Source organism: Rosa rugosa, chromosome 3 (assembly GCF_958449725.1).
Source record: "Rosa rugosa chromosome 3, drRosRugo1.1, whole genome shotgun sequence".
Taxonomy (NCBI): Eukaryota; Viridiplantae; Streptophyta; class Magnoliopsida; order Rosales; family Rosaceae; genus Rosa; species Rosa rugosa.
This window is the reverse complement of record NC_084822.1, coordinates 44,157,133-44,171,018: the sequence shown is the minus strand read 5'-3', so window position 1 is coordinate 44,171,018 and position 13,886 is coordinate 44,157,133. Positions and strand designations below refer to the sequence as shown.

Below are 13,886 nucleotides of genomic sequence, written 5' to 3'. Positions count from 1 at the left end.
TTGTGGAGTTTTTAGTTAATTTAATCAATTTATGCATTTTTTTTAGTTAAATGGGTCACATTATTAACCCTTAAATTGATCATTTTGTCTAACACGACACGACCTATTTGTTAAATGAGTTAAGCGGGTTGGAAACAGGTAACCCGTTTAATAAATATGTTGGGTTTGGGTTTAAATTTTTGACACGATTATTAAATGGGTTGGGTTTGGGTTGTATCTTGCGACACAACAAATACCTTAACCCGACATGAACCCAACCCTACACGACCCATTGACAGCCCTAATTCTATTGCTACTACAAAACCTGCATTGATCAGTTCGTTTTCCAATTCAAACCAGAGCTTTAAGCCTTTAAGTGTTTATGTTACTATGTGTATGAGTAAAGTGATCTGTTTATGTGATGCCAAGTAAAGTGATTGATTGAGGGCTACAAGCAAGCCACTGTTCAAGGAGCCTATAAGGGATGAAATGGAGCAATATGCGGAGCTGGAAAAGATGGAAGCAGGTAAATTACTTCTGTTTTGTTATTGTCGTTTTAAAATTTTTGTGTTTTGTTTCACTTTGCGTCTTTGTGAATTTGTTGAAAACTTGAAATTTGATATTGTGGATATGGTGCAGATTCTAGTGTAACAAATGTTGGTGAGCTACCCGAAGAGACTATATGATGGGTGAAAGGAGCTGCTTGTTGAAGACTTGAAGTTGCTGCATTTTTATTTGCTTAAATCAAAGACTTTTATTTGTTGTTGGTGATGGACTTTTATTAGGACTAAAACTGATGGTGATGGACTTTTATTAGTATGGCTGATGGACTTTTATTGGTCTGTAACTAAGTAATGCTGAACTTATTGGTTTTATTAGCTTGCTGCACTTTTAGTCTTCACAATTTGCTGCACTTTTGAGTCTTTGATAGTTTGATTAGCTTGCATTTTGGATGTTTGATTTCTGTTTTGAAAGTTCAAGTGTTGAATCAATTAAAGGCTTAAAATTGGGCCTTCACCCACAAAAAAAAATGCTACAAAAGCAGGTAAACTGAAATATTAAAGAATTGGGCCTCAAAAATGGGACAAAAACTCTAAAACAGCCCAACCCGAAACCGAACCTGGCCGATCCAATCTTTCAGCCCAACCGAAGGTTCGGCCCATTACTTTGTAAATCCGGTTTCGGTCTTAAAAAGTCCACAACCAATAATTTCGGGTCGGGGTCGGTTTGGGCCTGAAACCGACCCGCCCCGACATATGCCCAGGCCTAATTTAGGCTACTCAAATTTTTTTTTCGTTTCTAAAAGATAAGAATTAGAAGCTCTAGTTTCAACTCCAACAACTTCTTCAATACTCTTCTCTTTTTTATTAGTTGACATTGTTAAATTTTTTCATACATAAATATATTGTTATATGTATTTTATGAACTTGATTTTCTATTATTGAATTGTTAATAATTTGATCTTATTTTAGCTACATTTAATAATTATCTCTATTAGTTAAAAAAAAAATTTAATATACTAAAACGTTTAAAGTGTCGTGAATTTATAACTTCGTCTTGAATCCCTCAAACTTTGAATTAAAATAAAAATATATCTAAGTACCAAAATCCACCAAGGGATTGATCCATTCGACATACTAATATAAGTCATGAACTGAATTTTGTGACAAAAAAAAAAAAGATTGATTGAACACATATCTTCAATATATATGGAATCCATATATAAGTAATAAGTGTCATCATTTCTTAGATGAGTGAGTGACGTCTTTCAAATACGAGGTAACACTGGTTCAAGAATCAAGACCACTCTATCTGCCTTCTTCAACAGAACATTTGCGAGGAACACGAGGCTGATGTAGATGATCCTCTAGTCTTAGACCTAAAGGAGGTTTCGTCGACATTAGCAGTACACAGGAATTTGCATGTGGATACCATGCCATTTTATATTAATTTTAATTGAAACTAACGAGGATCGATGATGATGATGAAGATGATGATGCATGATATCACTGTCACATTGTATTCAGTGGTTGATGACGCCAATGGAGAAAGCTTCTTCTCTTGACTCTTCTTGTTGGATCTTCTCGATCTCATCGTCCGCGTCTAGCTACTGAGCTAGTCTGTTAGGTCAAAAAGCTTCAGGGCCTGGTCTCACAGTCTCACTTAGCTCACTAGCTCAGAACGACAGAACCTACTCGACTCAGCCCTCGTGTTCCTCTGAATCCTCTCTGATCGAGTTATGGGCACGCAGCACTGACTACTTGCTTCTTCAACAAGCAATCTAAACGAATCATTAATACAAAATAGGCTAAACACACACGACATCGGTCACCACCTAACTAATTATATCGGATCAAACCTACTTCAATTACTGAAAGCCTAACCTAACCTAACCTTACGCGCACTCACGCAGTAAGGAGTAATGACATACAAGTATGTGGGTTACTGACTTACTGTATAGTAGTGGTCTGTGCACTATATACATATGTTTACCCACTGGTGAAGTTTTCTCTCTTTAACTTGTCATAGATAACTGGGCATGCATTGCCATTTTGATGTTAATTTTTTCGATCATGATCTTCCACAGAATGAAATCTAATTCAGTATCACCCACATATGAATCGGAAAGCTCATCTATATATATAACGGGGCGTCATGCATGCACACTCATCATCATCATTATGATCTTCAGTACCAATAATCCCCATGCCAACCCTGCAGGTTTCCTCATCATAGATCAATGATGGTGTTTTAATTTTTGGCATGTTGCTGTCCAAAATAATATTGTTCAATTTTTATCAAGTTGGTGATCGAATTTAGGGAGTAGTTGCTTGAGAAATGGAAAAAAAAAAGTTGATTTTTGCCTTCTGGATTCTGAAATCACTAACATGCACTGTAGTTAAGTAGGCTTGACTGGGTTTATTGTAACTTTGTTCTTTTGGAATCAGACATATGTATATGCTTAGGTCATGTTCTCGTGCTCCATCTATATCTATGGTCATCATCCAAGCATGCGGTAAATGCCAGATTCAGAATTCAGAAGAATTTGCATGGGTTTGAATCAGCTAGCACCAGCCATCCACCCATGTACCCATATTACGTACACTATATGGGACCATGGACCAGCCTAGCTAGCTAAGCTTCCTGCGGAGGAGGTAATCATTGAGTTTGGCTGGTTGCTATTTTCATGTAAAAAGGAACAAGAATTAGCACGTTCACTCTGATATATATCTGATAAAGCCTCTTCGATCGATCAGTTGCATGTGCATGCCAAGTGAAATGTATATTTCAAATTTCGTTTCATTTTCAATCAATTTGAATGTATATGAAAGACGGAGTAGCCAGTGGCTTCGTGAGTTCGTGATGTAGGAATATGCATGTACGTACAGCATGATTGATCAAGCAAGTAGTAAAGCTTTGATCATTCTTCCTCTATCGGGTTTTTATGTAACCGGCCATCACAATTAATCAAACCCTAAAAGGATTAATTAAATGATGTCCTTCACCTAGCTATAATATGCTATAGAGAGTTAGGTAGTTTGTATGAGAAATGATAGACCCGAGGCTAAATCTTTCGACTTATTAATTTTTGACACTTAAATTCTCAAAAGTCACGATACAAATACACGTTCTATCATGACAGATTTAAGAATAAATTAACTACTTAATCAACCACTGTTATTGCAAAGATAATAACCATACCGAAAAGAAAATATGAATTTTTTTTTTTTGGATCAAGAGAAAATATAAATTTGATATCAATTAAAATTTAACAAATTACATATAAGTTATTGACAAAAGATGACTTAACAAATACATCTTTTAAAGATTAAATTAAACATATATAAAGACTGAATCTAATTAAAATTTGATATTGAGCTATTTTATGCTTTGGTAAAGACTTATGCATGCACAGGCAGTGACATATATACATCGATCACCATATATATAGTAGTTTAACTGTGCATTTAGTTTTTTTTCGGCTTTAAAAAGAAAAGGGAAAAGAGAATTAATGTAGTATATATTCAAAAGGAAGTAGCAAATCGATCAGAAAGGTTTGTTTTGGAATTTGAGCCCTTCTGTCTTGTTCGATCACTTTATCTCTTTAAGGCTTCTTCAAATCTATCTAGGGCTTTGCTATATCTGTCTCTGTAGATTGTTTGTGTTCTTTAAGTTATCAAAAGAAGATTGTTTGGCTTTGCTTCAGAAACCAGGAACCAACGTCCCACACTCCCCTCCCCACTCGGATTTTTTGCCTCCCGTCTTCACTACTCAACCAAAGCTAGCTAATTAAAGATTTATACACACACATACAGAGAGAGGAGTATATATATTAATGCATAAATACCTAAATAAAATTTATTTGGACTTTACATTTTTCTTATATATTTAGCTAGACGAAGAAACACTTCCTATCTAGCTAGCTAGGTTGCTTTGCTTGTCCCGTTGTTCTTGCCTGAGTTCCAATTTTGAATTAATTCGTGAATGTCTTAACCTCTTATCGTTTATCTTAACCTCCATAGTATATATTGCCAATGGCATGCCTTATCAAGAATTAAAGCAAACGCGGTGCCCTTCTGCTTCTCATATAGTCAAGTGGATAGCCCATCCTATATATGTTAAACTTTTGTCCAAATTTACAAAATCACATACCGAGTACCTGATTATTTGGATAAACAAGGCAGAGCTACTCGACAAAATTGATGAGCAACGAGTAAAACTAGCAAAACCTTGCCCAAGTACTACGTTGCTTATGCGTGCAGCTATGTTCAACTCTCTCTCTATCTTTCAAGTTTAACAATTCCTTGATGAATGAACTCTATAGCTAGCTTTCTGTTGTGTACAAATTACAATCATCCCGGAACACTAGCGAGGTTTGTTTCTTATACGAAAATGCAAAACTCCAATCAAAGACTCAACTCCAAGCTAGCTAGGACTATAGATACTAACTTGGTGTATGGAAAGGATCAAAACATATACATGCATATCCAATAAAAGGCTCGTCTCTACCTTGAATTCATAATTTTTTTATTTATTTTTTTTTTAAAGAGAGAAAAGTTCAATGCCGAGGCAATTTTTTTTTTTTTTTGAAATGCAACACATTTATAGAAAAGTACACATGTCTATCTAGAATTATGAGTAATGTTATTGAACTAGACATATCAGCGGAATGGGAAGTTATTTCATAAAGACAACATGTAAGGCTTGGCGAGTTGACAAAAGGGATTATTAGATACATAACAATTATGTATCCACAACTACCAATTTCTTTATCCTCCTCATTCTCTCCTTAAAGAAAGAAAACACGAGAGTAGCAGTTACCTATGACAATGAAATTTATCCATATAATCTATATGTGTTCATTAATTTATGTGTTCCATTTCATGAAAGCATACCATATAATAATCTCTCTATATAAAACAATTTCATTAACGGTATTAACCGATATAATCAATTGAATGTAAGAATTATATTCAAATACGTAACACTTGTATGAAGAATTTTCCGATGAATTCAACTAATTTTATTTACTTTCAAAAAGAATGTAGTAGCTTTTCCAGCAAGAAGCACCGAATCAAAAGTGGATGTACAAGAAGAACTTAATTATTAAGAAAACCAAAAAAGTGATTAAGAATCAGATCAGAAGCAGGGAATCCCTTCCCCATTTTTACTTTGAGCGACTAAAGCAGACAAATCCCGTGGGCCTATAAGTCGCCACTTGGCAAAAAACTGTAGAGAGGAATATTTTTGTACAGTCCCCCGCCTCCCTCCACGTGTCACTCCGTATTTTCGCCACATCATCACGAGACCGAACGGACCCACCCAGGGCGTTTTATGCACACTCGCCGATGTCGCGCCGGTTCTGGGCACGAATCTTCTTCGATGTGTTTGATTGGTTTTTTTTTTAAATAATGGAGAGTGTGATACACGCGCGGACCGAGGGAGGAAGAGAGACACGTCTTGGTCCTTGAGAACAAAGACCGTTTTTTCTGGCGCGCGGATTTCAGTTCAATTTTCACCTTTGGGGTAAAACTGGATCAGAACTCCAGACACTGTTAACAAGCTTGATGTGAAACAAGTGGCAGTAAAAGTACTTGATACTACTGTTAATTTCTTGGAGCACGTATCTGAAATTATCCCACTTTTCCAGTGCAAGAAATTGCTCTACTTTTGTTTTTTTTTTTTTTGTTCTTTATTGAAATTAGGAGCTGGTGGTAAATTTGGTAATTTTAACTTTTAACTTCAGATAATTAAATTCTAATATGAATACATGTTGGTACATATATACATAGTTACACACACAAGTTGGTACATGACAGTTGGTGGTCAATAAAGTCACCCCAAACTCTATCTTAAGAACGCTAGAGGTGAAAAAGGTGAGGATTTTTCTCGACAATATGGGACAATTGTAGGGGGTCTTAGTAGTATGGAATTTTGCATGCGAATTGTTTTACATTTCTTTCATTTCTCCTTTTAACATGTTATGTGATGTATAACCTTTTCTTTTAAGAAAAATTTAATAACTGTAATATTGCATAGAAAAACAATCGTATGATGTTATGACTTATGAGGAATATGTTGAGCATGTACGGTCTCTATAATGCCTAATTATAGTTAAGAAAGAATGATAACAGATATGTAATAAATTTCTCACACCTAACAAAGATATAAAAAAAAAAAATTTAATAAGAAAAGTACACTTAATGTCATCTAACCATCTATTTCTATTGGTGTAACTGTATAAATGCACGTCGGTGCTCTTAATCTCTTCATTTAGGATTGCAAATAATTGGACTAAAGATTAAGGAGATGAGAAAAAAAAAAGAGGAGAGGAGAAGAAGTAGACTGAAAAGAAAATTTGGGAAAGACATGTGAGTTGACAATTGAGTATTGATTTTTGCCCCCCCCCCCCCCCCCCCCCCCCATCAGGTGATGGGCTGTCTGAGAGTTAAGACAGCACACTGCCCTTTGATTGCAATTTGCATGAAAATGGCCAAGGAATTTATAGGCTAGGGGAGCTAAATCTATAGGTCTTGCCCTCACCAATCAATTTGGTTTTTGGCTTTTACTGTTTTTGACTGTGGTAAAACCACAAGAATCAAAGATAGCCAAATTTAGCCAAGTTAAATTAGTTTATTTATCTCAGCACAAAATCACAAGCAGCAAAAGAAAAGAGAGCTTTGTATCAATCAGAGGTTCAACTTCCCATTATTTCACAAATAATTATTAGGTACCATCACATCCTCCATTTCTTTCATCTTTATGCTGTACACCAATACAAAACTGAAAAAAAAAAAAATATATATATATATATATACCTAAACTGTTTAGTTTATTTTCCTCATCTACTTTTGCCTTTGACTGCTTCACTGATATTGCCTTTTTTTTTCATTTTTCTTTTACCCATTTCAGAAAACAATTGTGAATAGACTAAGATGTCAAACCATCTTGGCTCCAAATGGGTCATCATGCTCATCCTACAAAAACAAAATCCCCAAAGTAGTTAGTTAAGATACTATGAGTTCTTTTGACTGGTGCCAACAATTTGGGTCAGGGATTAAACAAATTGAAGTCAAAGCCATCATTCATTTTTCTCAGTACGTCTTACCTCATTACCAAGATCAGCCACAACCATTGTGCCAGAAGCTTCCAAATTTGCCAATTGTGACCTGCAAACATGTAGGGTTGGGTTAGTAACCATCCACAAAATCACAAAAATTTTGTACCTGCTGTGATGAGCAAAGAAAGGTATGGAGAGAAATAGACAAAAGAATGTAGGAAGAAGAAGAAGTAAATTGCAGCCAAACAAACTGAGAAAAGGAAAGAAAGTGAAGGGCCAACCTAGTTTTGGACTGTGGGCAATAAACTGTCTTTATCACCATCATGGCAGAATTTCCTTTGCAACTGAGCCGTGACCATCTCTGCAATTGGGGACCAAAAACACAGATAAGAGCAAGAACAGGACAAGATAAATCTTCTCAACGTACGATAAACTTTAACAGGAAAGAAGCCGTGTTTTATGGCCATGCTTACGAAAACTAGGTAAAGTAATATTCTTTCTTTTCATTGCAGGAGTAGGAGTCAACTGAGCCTTAATGGACTAAAAGATAAGGAAGAAGTTTAACCTATGAGAGAGTGTTTAACCTAAAGAATCCATCTTTGTAATGACAGCAACGTTATTGGTAAATTGATGGAAGCTTTTAAAAAGCATTAGAAAAGTGGAATCAAAATGAGGAAGCATGGCAATAATTTACCTGACTGATCAAGGAGATCAATGGGGTTGGAATCCCGGGAAAAAATTGAATGTCACTCGCAGCTTGTATTCGAAAAGATTCCTGTTTACTGGCCAAAGAGATATGGGTTTAGTTGTAAAGTCAACTTGGCAAAGGCTCATTCCCACATTTTATGAATATTACCTTATGAGATCGTGGAATAAACTCTGCTTTAGTGACACTGAATAATTAGAAATGAAAGGCCACCTTTCAATAGAAATTTAGTTGGGAGTATCCATGCGAGTGTGGCAACAGCTCCTCTACCTCAATCCTGGAACTGGAACAACTCATGCTTTTCTTGATTCGGTTACGGTTAATGGACTCGACCTCTGCCAGAAATACGCTGTAAACTGGCCTGTGATCTGAGAACCTAGACTCCCCACGAACATAGGACAATTGAAGGAGGCCTCTTCCATGCCATAATATACGATCACACCTACACAAACAGACAGCAGGTTTAGATTTCACAATCAACAACTAAATTCTTTCAGAAGTATGTTTCAATAAAATATGTCCAGTAACTTTTCTAGTTTCATAGTTGTCTGAGTTCAATTTCTTCTGAAATTTTTTGCTAAGGTTTTTAATTACCATGCTGGAGTTCTTCGCTTCTCCTTGTTGTGCCTATCATCACCGGCATACCTATCTGAATTGTTCAAATACTTGTATGTCGGAGGGAAATATATCTTCCCTTCACTCCATCCCTCAAAGACACGTCCTCGTCTCTGCTCTATCCTTAGCTGAAATAAACCATCACATTTTCAGATACAGGCATTTCTGAAAGTTAGTCAAAAAAAGAACACCACTCTCTTTTCCTTTCCTTTCCTTTCTTTTCTTTTCTTTTTTGGCCCCATGGGGGAACACAAGACGAACACATTACAAAGAAAAGCACATTGCTTGTAGAGGAATAGGTAACATACCTGGTCCTTCTCTAACAATGCCCTCCAGTTGCGCATCTCAACAAGAGCTTTTGCATAGCGGTAAGAAAGGGCAATGCGATAATTCAAATCACCAAGCCAAATGATTCGACTGCAACATGAAAGTTAAATATCAGTTTCTTTTGCACTACCATATTAATTTTTTTTTTTTTTTTTTCAAATTTCAACTTCAACAATGCAAGGAAGAGCAACTTAAACAAAAGAGAATAACTTAAATAAAGCATAGAAATTAAAATCAGATATTGGGTAAATGGGGAGCTTACTCATGCTCTAGTATAGTCTGAGGAGAGCTTTCATCTCCCATTCCATTAACCCTGGGAAACCTTGTCTTCCTAAGGATCTCCAAGACATCAGAGTTTCTTCGAAGTTCATCTCCGTCCTTCTGCCCAGAGGTTAGATGACTACAGATGAAGCAGAAGCTTGTTTGGTGCAAGGACATGCTAATTGAAATTGAACCCTGAAAAACTGAAACAAATAAGTTTGCTTCTTTGGTTTTAAACTCTGAAACTTGACATGTATTAGCAAAATTTGTACCTTATTTCCAAGATAGCCCATCAATCCTCTGCCAACACAAGACACCTTCATATTGCGAACATCATCTCTGAGATCACTTCTCACCCACACCGTTAAAAATATCCCAACCATTTGCTTGCTGGCAACCAAGCAGTACCTTGAGTTCCCTTGCTGTCTTTCTCTATCCTCTATCGAAAATGATCCACTATTGGACATTGGTGAATACTGTGTGACAACAGGTGACTCACCAGGTCCATTATCATCATCAGAGGAACCCCATCTTATATTGGGGTCATAGTCACTCGGTCTATTCCCAAAAATAACTCGATCACAAACACTGTACCGTCGATCAAGCTGGGGTTGTGGCATTGACATGTCATTCTCCATTCTCATGCTGCGGCTCAAGGATTGAAAGGACCGGCGGTGGAAGAAGGAGGAGGCCTTCTGCCTTGTTGATCCCTCAAAGTCTGAATCCAACTCCACAATTGGATCAGGAACTGGCGAAGGTGTATGGTAACCACCACTTGCGCCGGGAAGACTATTTAGAGTCTTCCTTATAAGGGCTACCCATTTTTTAGCCGGGGCATTGTCCTCTGTCCCCAACACATTGCCAGCATTCAAAGGAACTATTTCTTGAAACCTGGAAACCAATTAAACAAAAATGTTTGAGGATTCTATTATCAAAAAAATGCTGCATAAAAGAGAGAGTTTTGAAGCACACATCTTGATCTATAAAACACACATACCCTAGAACATAAATGTCAGCAGGAGGAGAGGTATGAAGCCAATCTTCTAGATTCAAACAACTCGGAGGAGATTTTCCAGCCACATTCCATGTAGCTACAAAAATCCTGTGCCAAAATGGAAAAGGAAAACACAAATAAAGACCAACATTTGCATAAAAGAACGCCAATGCAAAAGTTTGTGCCTAAATCTATTCAGTGAGAAAGACAGTGCATAGTTTCATAATACATACCTATAATTTTGTACGTCTGTAACCTGTGATGCGTCCATGTCAATCTTACCTCGCCGGACTTTATCAGAGTGCCTCTTGCTTAACCTTTCTGAGAATTTAAAATTGGGCAGAAATTAGGAGACTAAAGAAAAGCGCAATAGTCTTCTTTATATGATTGTTTGGAATGCTGCAACACTACAGTGGATTAAGAACTGGTGTGGTCCAAAAGAGAAAAAAATATTGCAGATGATGATACTGAACCTGTTTTGCTTTTCTTGATTGTGCATGCTTCCCTCTCTGAATAGTTGTTCCTCCACTCTTCATCACCACCTGAAAAAGAAGAAGCATAAAGTGTGTTAAAGCTGAGCTCTTTCCACTGTTGAGAAATGCATCAATCCCACACAGCATTCAACACCATAAAAAAACAAAACCATTTCAAGTTACCAAAAATTTAATAATAGAGGAGAGAAAGAAAGAAATGAAAAATTCACAAGGAGGAAGAAAACAAATGATAGATCTTGAACTGCAAAAAGAAGCAGCAACAGCAGACCCCAATCAAAATCCCAAAAAAATAATTGTACCAAAGTAGCAGAGCAAAACCCATTTTGCTCTTGCTGTAAAACCCAAAGATTCCCCCAAATCCACAATCACAAATTGACATCCAAATCATGCATGTGAGAGGGACACAAGAGATAGAGCAATTAATGACCTCCATAAACAACATCGTCTGCGTGAAAATCCTCAGCTTTGCTCTTGATGTTGAGCCACTTCTTGACCAGTGTCTTGGGCCATGAAAGCTTCATACCCAGAACAAACAACACACACAAGACTCAGCTTTCTTTTTCTCAGAACAAAAATGCACACAAAATCAGAGGAAATGCAGGCATTTTATCAAACCTTGCTTTTCTTTGAATTCCCATCTATCATTGTTTCACTGCTTCATAAGGCTTTTCTGGATTTGCAGCAATAAATGGTCCCACTCACCACTCTCTGGATTTCTCTTTAGAAATCAATGTGGTGGAAGAACAAGGACAAAATGAAAAACACAAACTGAAGCTCAGTACCCAAAACGGTTCAAGCTCTGGTTTTTGAGCTCAAAACAATTGGAAAAAGCTCAGTGATTTGCTTATAAGAAGAAAACAAAAACAAAAAAATGGGTGTGCCTCCCCTGTTTTCAGAGAAAAACCCCCAGTCAGTTTCTGGGCATTTAAGTCTCTGAGCTAAAATCCAAAACGCCTACTTGGGTAGTTTTCACTTGTACTTGTTCTGAGATTGGTGGAGAAACAAAAAAGAAGAGAGAAAAAAAAACAGAGAAATTTAGAAGGAAAGGAACAGAGAAGAGAAGAGGTCTGGGATTCTGAGTAGGAGAGTGAGAGATTCTGAAGACAACAAGACAATGTAGGTAGGATCAATTAGAGAGAGAGAGAGAGAGGAGAGAGAGAGTGTGTAAGTATGTGTTGTCTAAGGAAAACAAAAACCTCGTTATGGGCTCAGAGCAAAGTATCGAATTTTGAAGAGAATAAAGTGAGAGAGAGTGAAGAAGAGGAGAGGGAGAGGGAGGTTTTTGGCTCTGTGAGAGTCGAGGCTTTTTCACCCCAAAATCCAAGGCCGACTCAGCCCTTTCTCTTTGCTTGGGGACTTGGGGCTTTCTATGTATTGGTCACCCACCCACACCCACTTTCTCTCTCTAGAAACTCTCTCACCACAGTTGGGTTTGATCTAAGCACTGGTGCCCACCCCTGGTTTAAAAGAAAAAAAAAAAATGGAGAAGGTGAAAAAACTAGAAGAGAATAAATGCATATGGGAGTTTCTTGCTTCCCCTTTCTGTGCTTCTTTGAAGTTTTAGTCTCTGGTTTTTATATATTTGAGTGTGTGACAGTCTCCTATCTTTACAAAAATATGTGACATGTGAATTTGCACAAAATGTAGGAATGTTTGGGGGAGAATTTTTTTTGTATAGGTCAAGACTGTTCCCTCCAAGGTGGGTTTTTGTGCTTTCTTTGAGACATCCATAGCCATAGGGTGCTATAGGGTTTGGGTTCAATAGAGAGCAAGAATATTAAAGAAAAGTGGTAAACTTTGTATTTCAATCTCCAATGTGTTTGTGTTCATTGCTGGGTTTTGGGACATTGGAAGAATATGTGTGGTCCAACTTGAGAAGAAGCAATGTATCTCCTCAAAACCTTAAAAATGGTTGCTTTGGAGTTGAACATTATGTTCCTCTGCTCTGCAAGATTGAGCCTTTGTTTGACTCCTTCAAGACCTGTGTCCAAGAGAACAAGGGCAAATATCCCAGTTTTGGGGGTCTCATTGTTAGAAATCTCAGTTTGCTTATAAGCTCACACTCCCATTTCTTACATTGGATGAATGTAAACTGCTCACATTCCAATTTCACACATTGGATGAATGTAAATTTTGGTTTTGGGGAAATTGCCCTTGTCTAAAAAGTAAAAACTACTTGTTTTTCACAAACGAGTGGACCTTTCCCTTCCTGTTTCATTGATCTTTTGCAGAAGCCAAACCAAGAAACACATAACATCAAAGTAGAACCAAAAAAATATATATATATATCACTGTAGAACAAGACAGAAGGCTAAAGCATTATCAGATTACACAAAGATAGGATCTTGTTGGGCCATTGAGGGTCCCTAACCCTAGCTCAACTCAACCGACGACACACTCGATTCTCCTAGACTTTCGCGGCAATTAATTAGCATGGATTATGATAGTTTAATCAATCCTTACTTGGCTTGAACAAAGTAATTTCTTGGATTAAGCTCTCCAAGCTTGATTTGTTTAACTGAATTAGTCTTAATGCCCACATGCTACATGTGGAAGACTGTGTGTTCATCCCTTATCATATTCCTAATTGTTCATATCTCAAGGCTCATTGCAAGGAATTAGCACATTGTTTAATCTGTACTCAGGGATTATACTAGTAAACTTTAGACCTGCAAAAACTAGAGGGAAAGTACAGTCTTCGTCTGGAAAATGGCAACACACCCTTAGCATAAACCCCTTTCAATATTTTCCACTACCCTTAACTAGTCTTAGTGAAGCTTCCCCTACAATTATAGCCACTCGGTTCCCATTATATGTTGTCAAAGACTTGTCTAAGACATAAGCTGTCCTACAAAAACCTTCCTTTTCTGCCAACATGGCAGATGGGCAACCTTATCACAGTTGTGAGCTAGCTCCAGCCTCCATGAGATGGTTGACAACATTTTCAAC

The 13,886-nt window shown here is 37.1% G+C and overlaps 1 protein-coding gene across 2 annotated transcripts; it reads right to left on the bottom strand.

Annotated features, from left to right (window-relative positions):
• Positions 1–7,588: 7,588 nt before the first annotated feature.
• LOC133741428 (type I inositol polyphosphate 5-phosphatase 4) lies at positions 7,589–12,366 on the bottom strand. Of its 2 annotated transcripts, none has more exons than XM_062169326.1 (13): positions 11,553–12,366; positions 11,365–11,452; positions 10,917–10,985; positions 10,677–10,764; positions 10,447–10,551; positions 9,722–10,340; positions 9,451–9,644; positions 9,170–9,278; positions 8,841–8,989; positions 8,460–8,688; positions 8,235–8,322; positions 7,822–7,901; positions 7,589–7,649 (listed from the first exon to the last, which is right to left on the bottom strand). In XM_062169326.1, exons 1-10 carry the CDS (start codon positions 11,580–11,582, stop codon positions 8,463–8,465), a joined length of 1,677 nt encoding a protein of 558 aa, XP_062025310.1. In that variant the 5' UTR covers positions 11,583–12,366; the 3' UTR covers positions 7,589–7,649; positions 7,822–7,901; positions 8,235–8,322; positions 8,460–8,462. The 2 variants fall into 2 exon arrangements, with proteins under 2 accessions (XP_062025310.1, XP_062025309.1); XM_062169325.1 differs by having other exon boundaries at positions 8,397–8,688; positions 11,553–12,365.
• Positions 12,367–13,886: the final 1,520 nt, after the last annotated feature.

What these genes read in the sequence shown, in the direction of transcription:
- LOC133741428 (XM_062169326.1), bottom strand. Translation starts at nt 11,582, where the DNA reads ATGATAGATGGGAATTCAAAGAAAAGCAAG. An exon ending in ACAGACGTACAAAATTATAG is followed by an intron (nt 10,552 to 10,676) that starts GTATGTATTATG and finishes ATTTTGGCACAG; the next exon opens with GATTTTTGTAGCTACATGGA. An exon ending in CAGACTATACTAGAGCATGA is followed by an intron (nt 9,279 to 9,450) that starts GTAAGCTCCCCA and finishes TTCATGTTGCAG; the next exon opens with TCGAATCATTTGGCTTGGTG.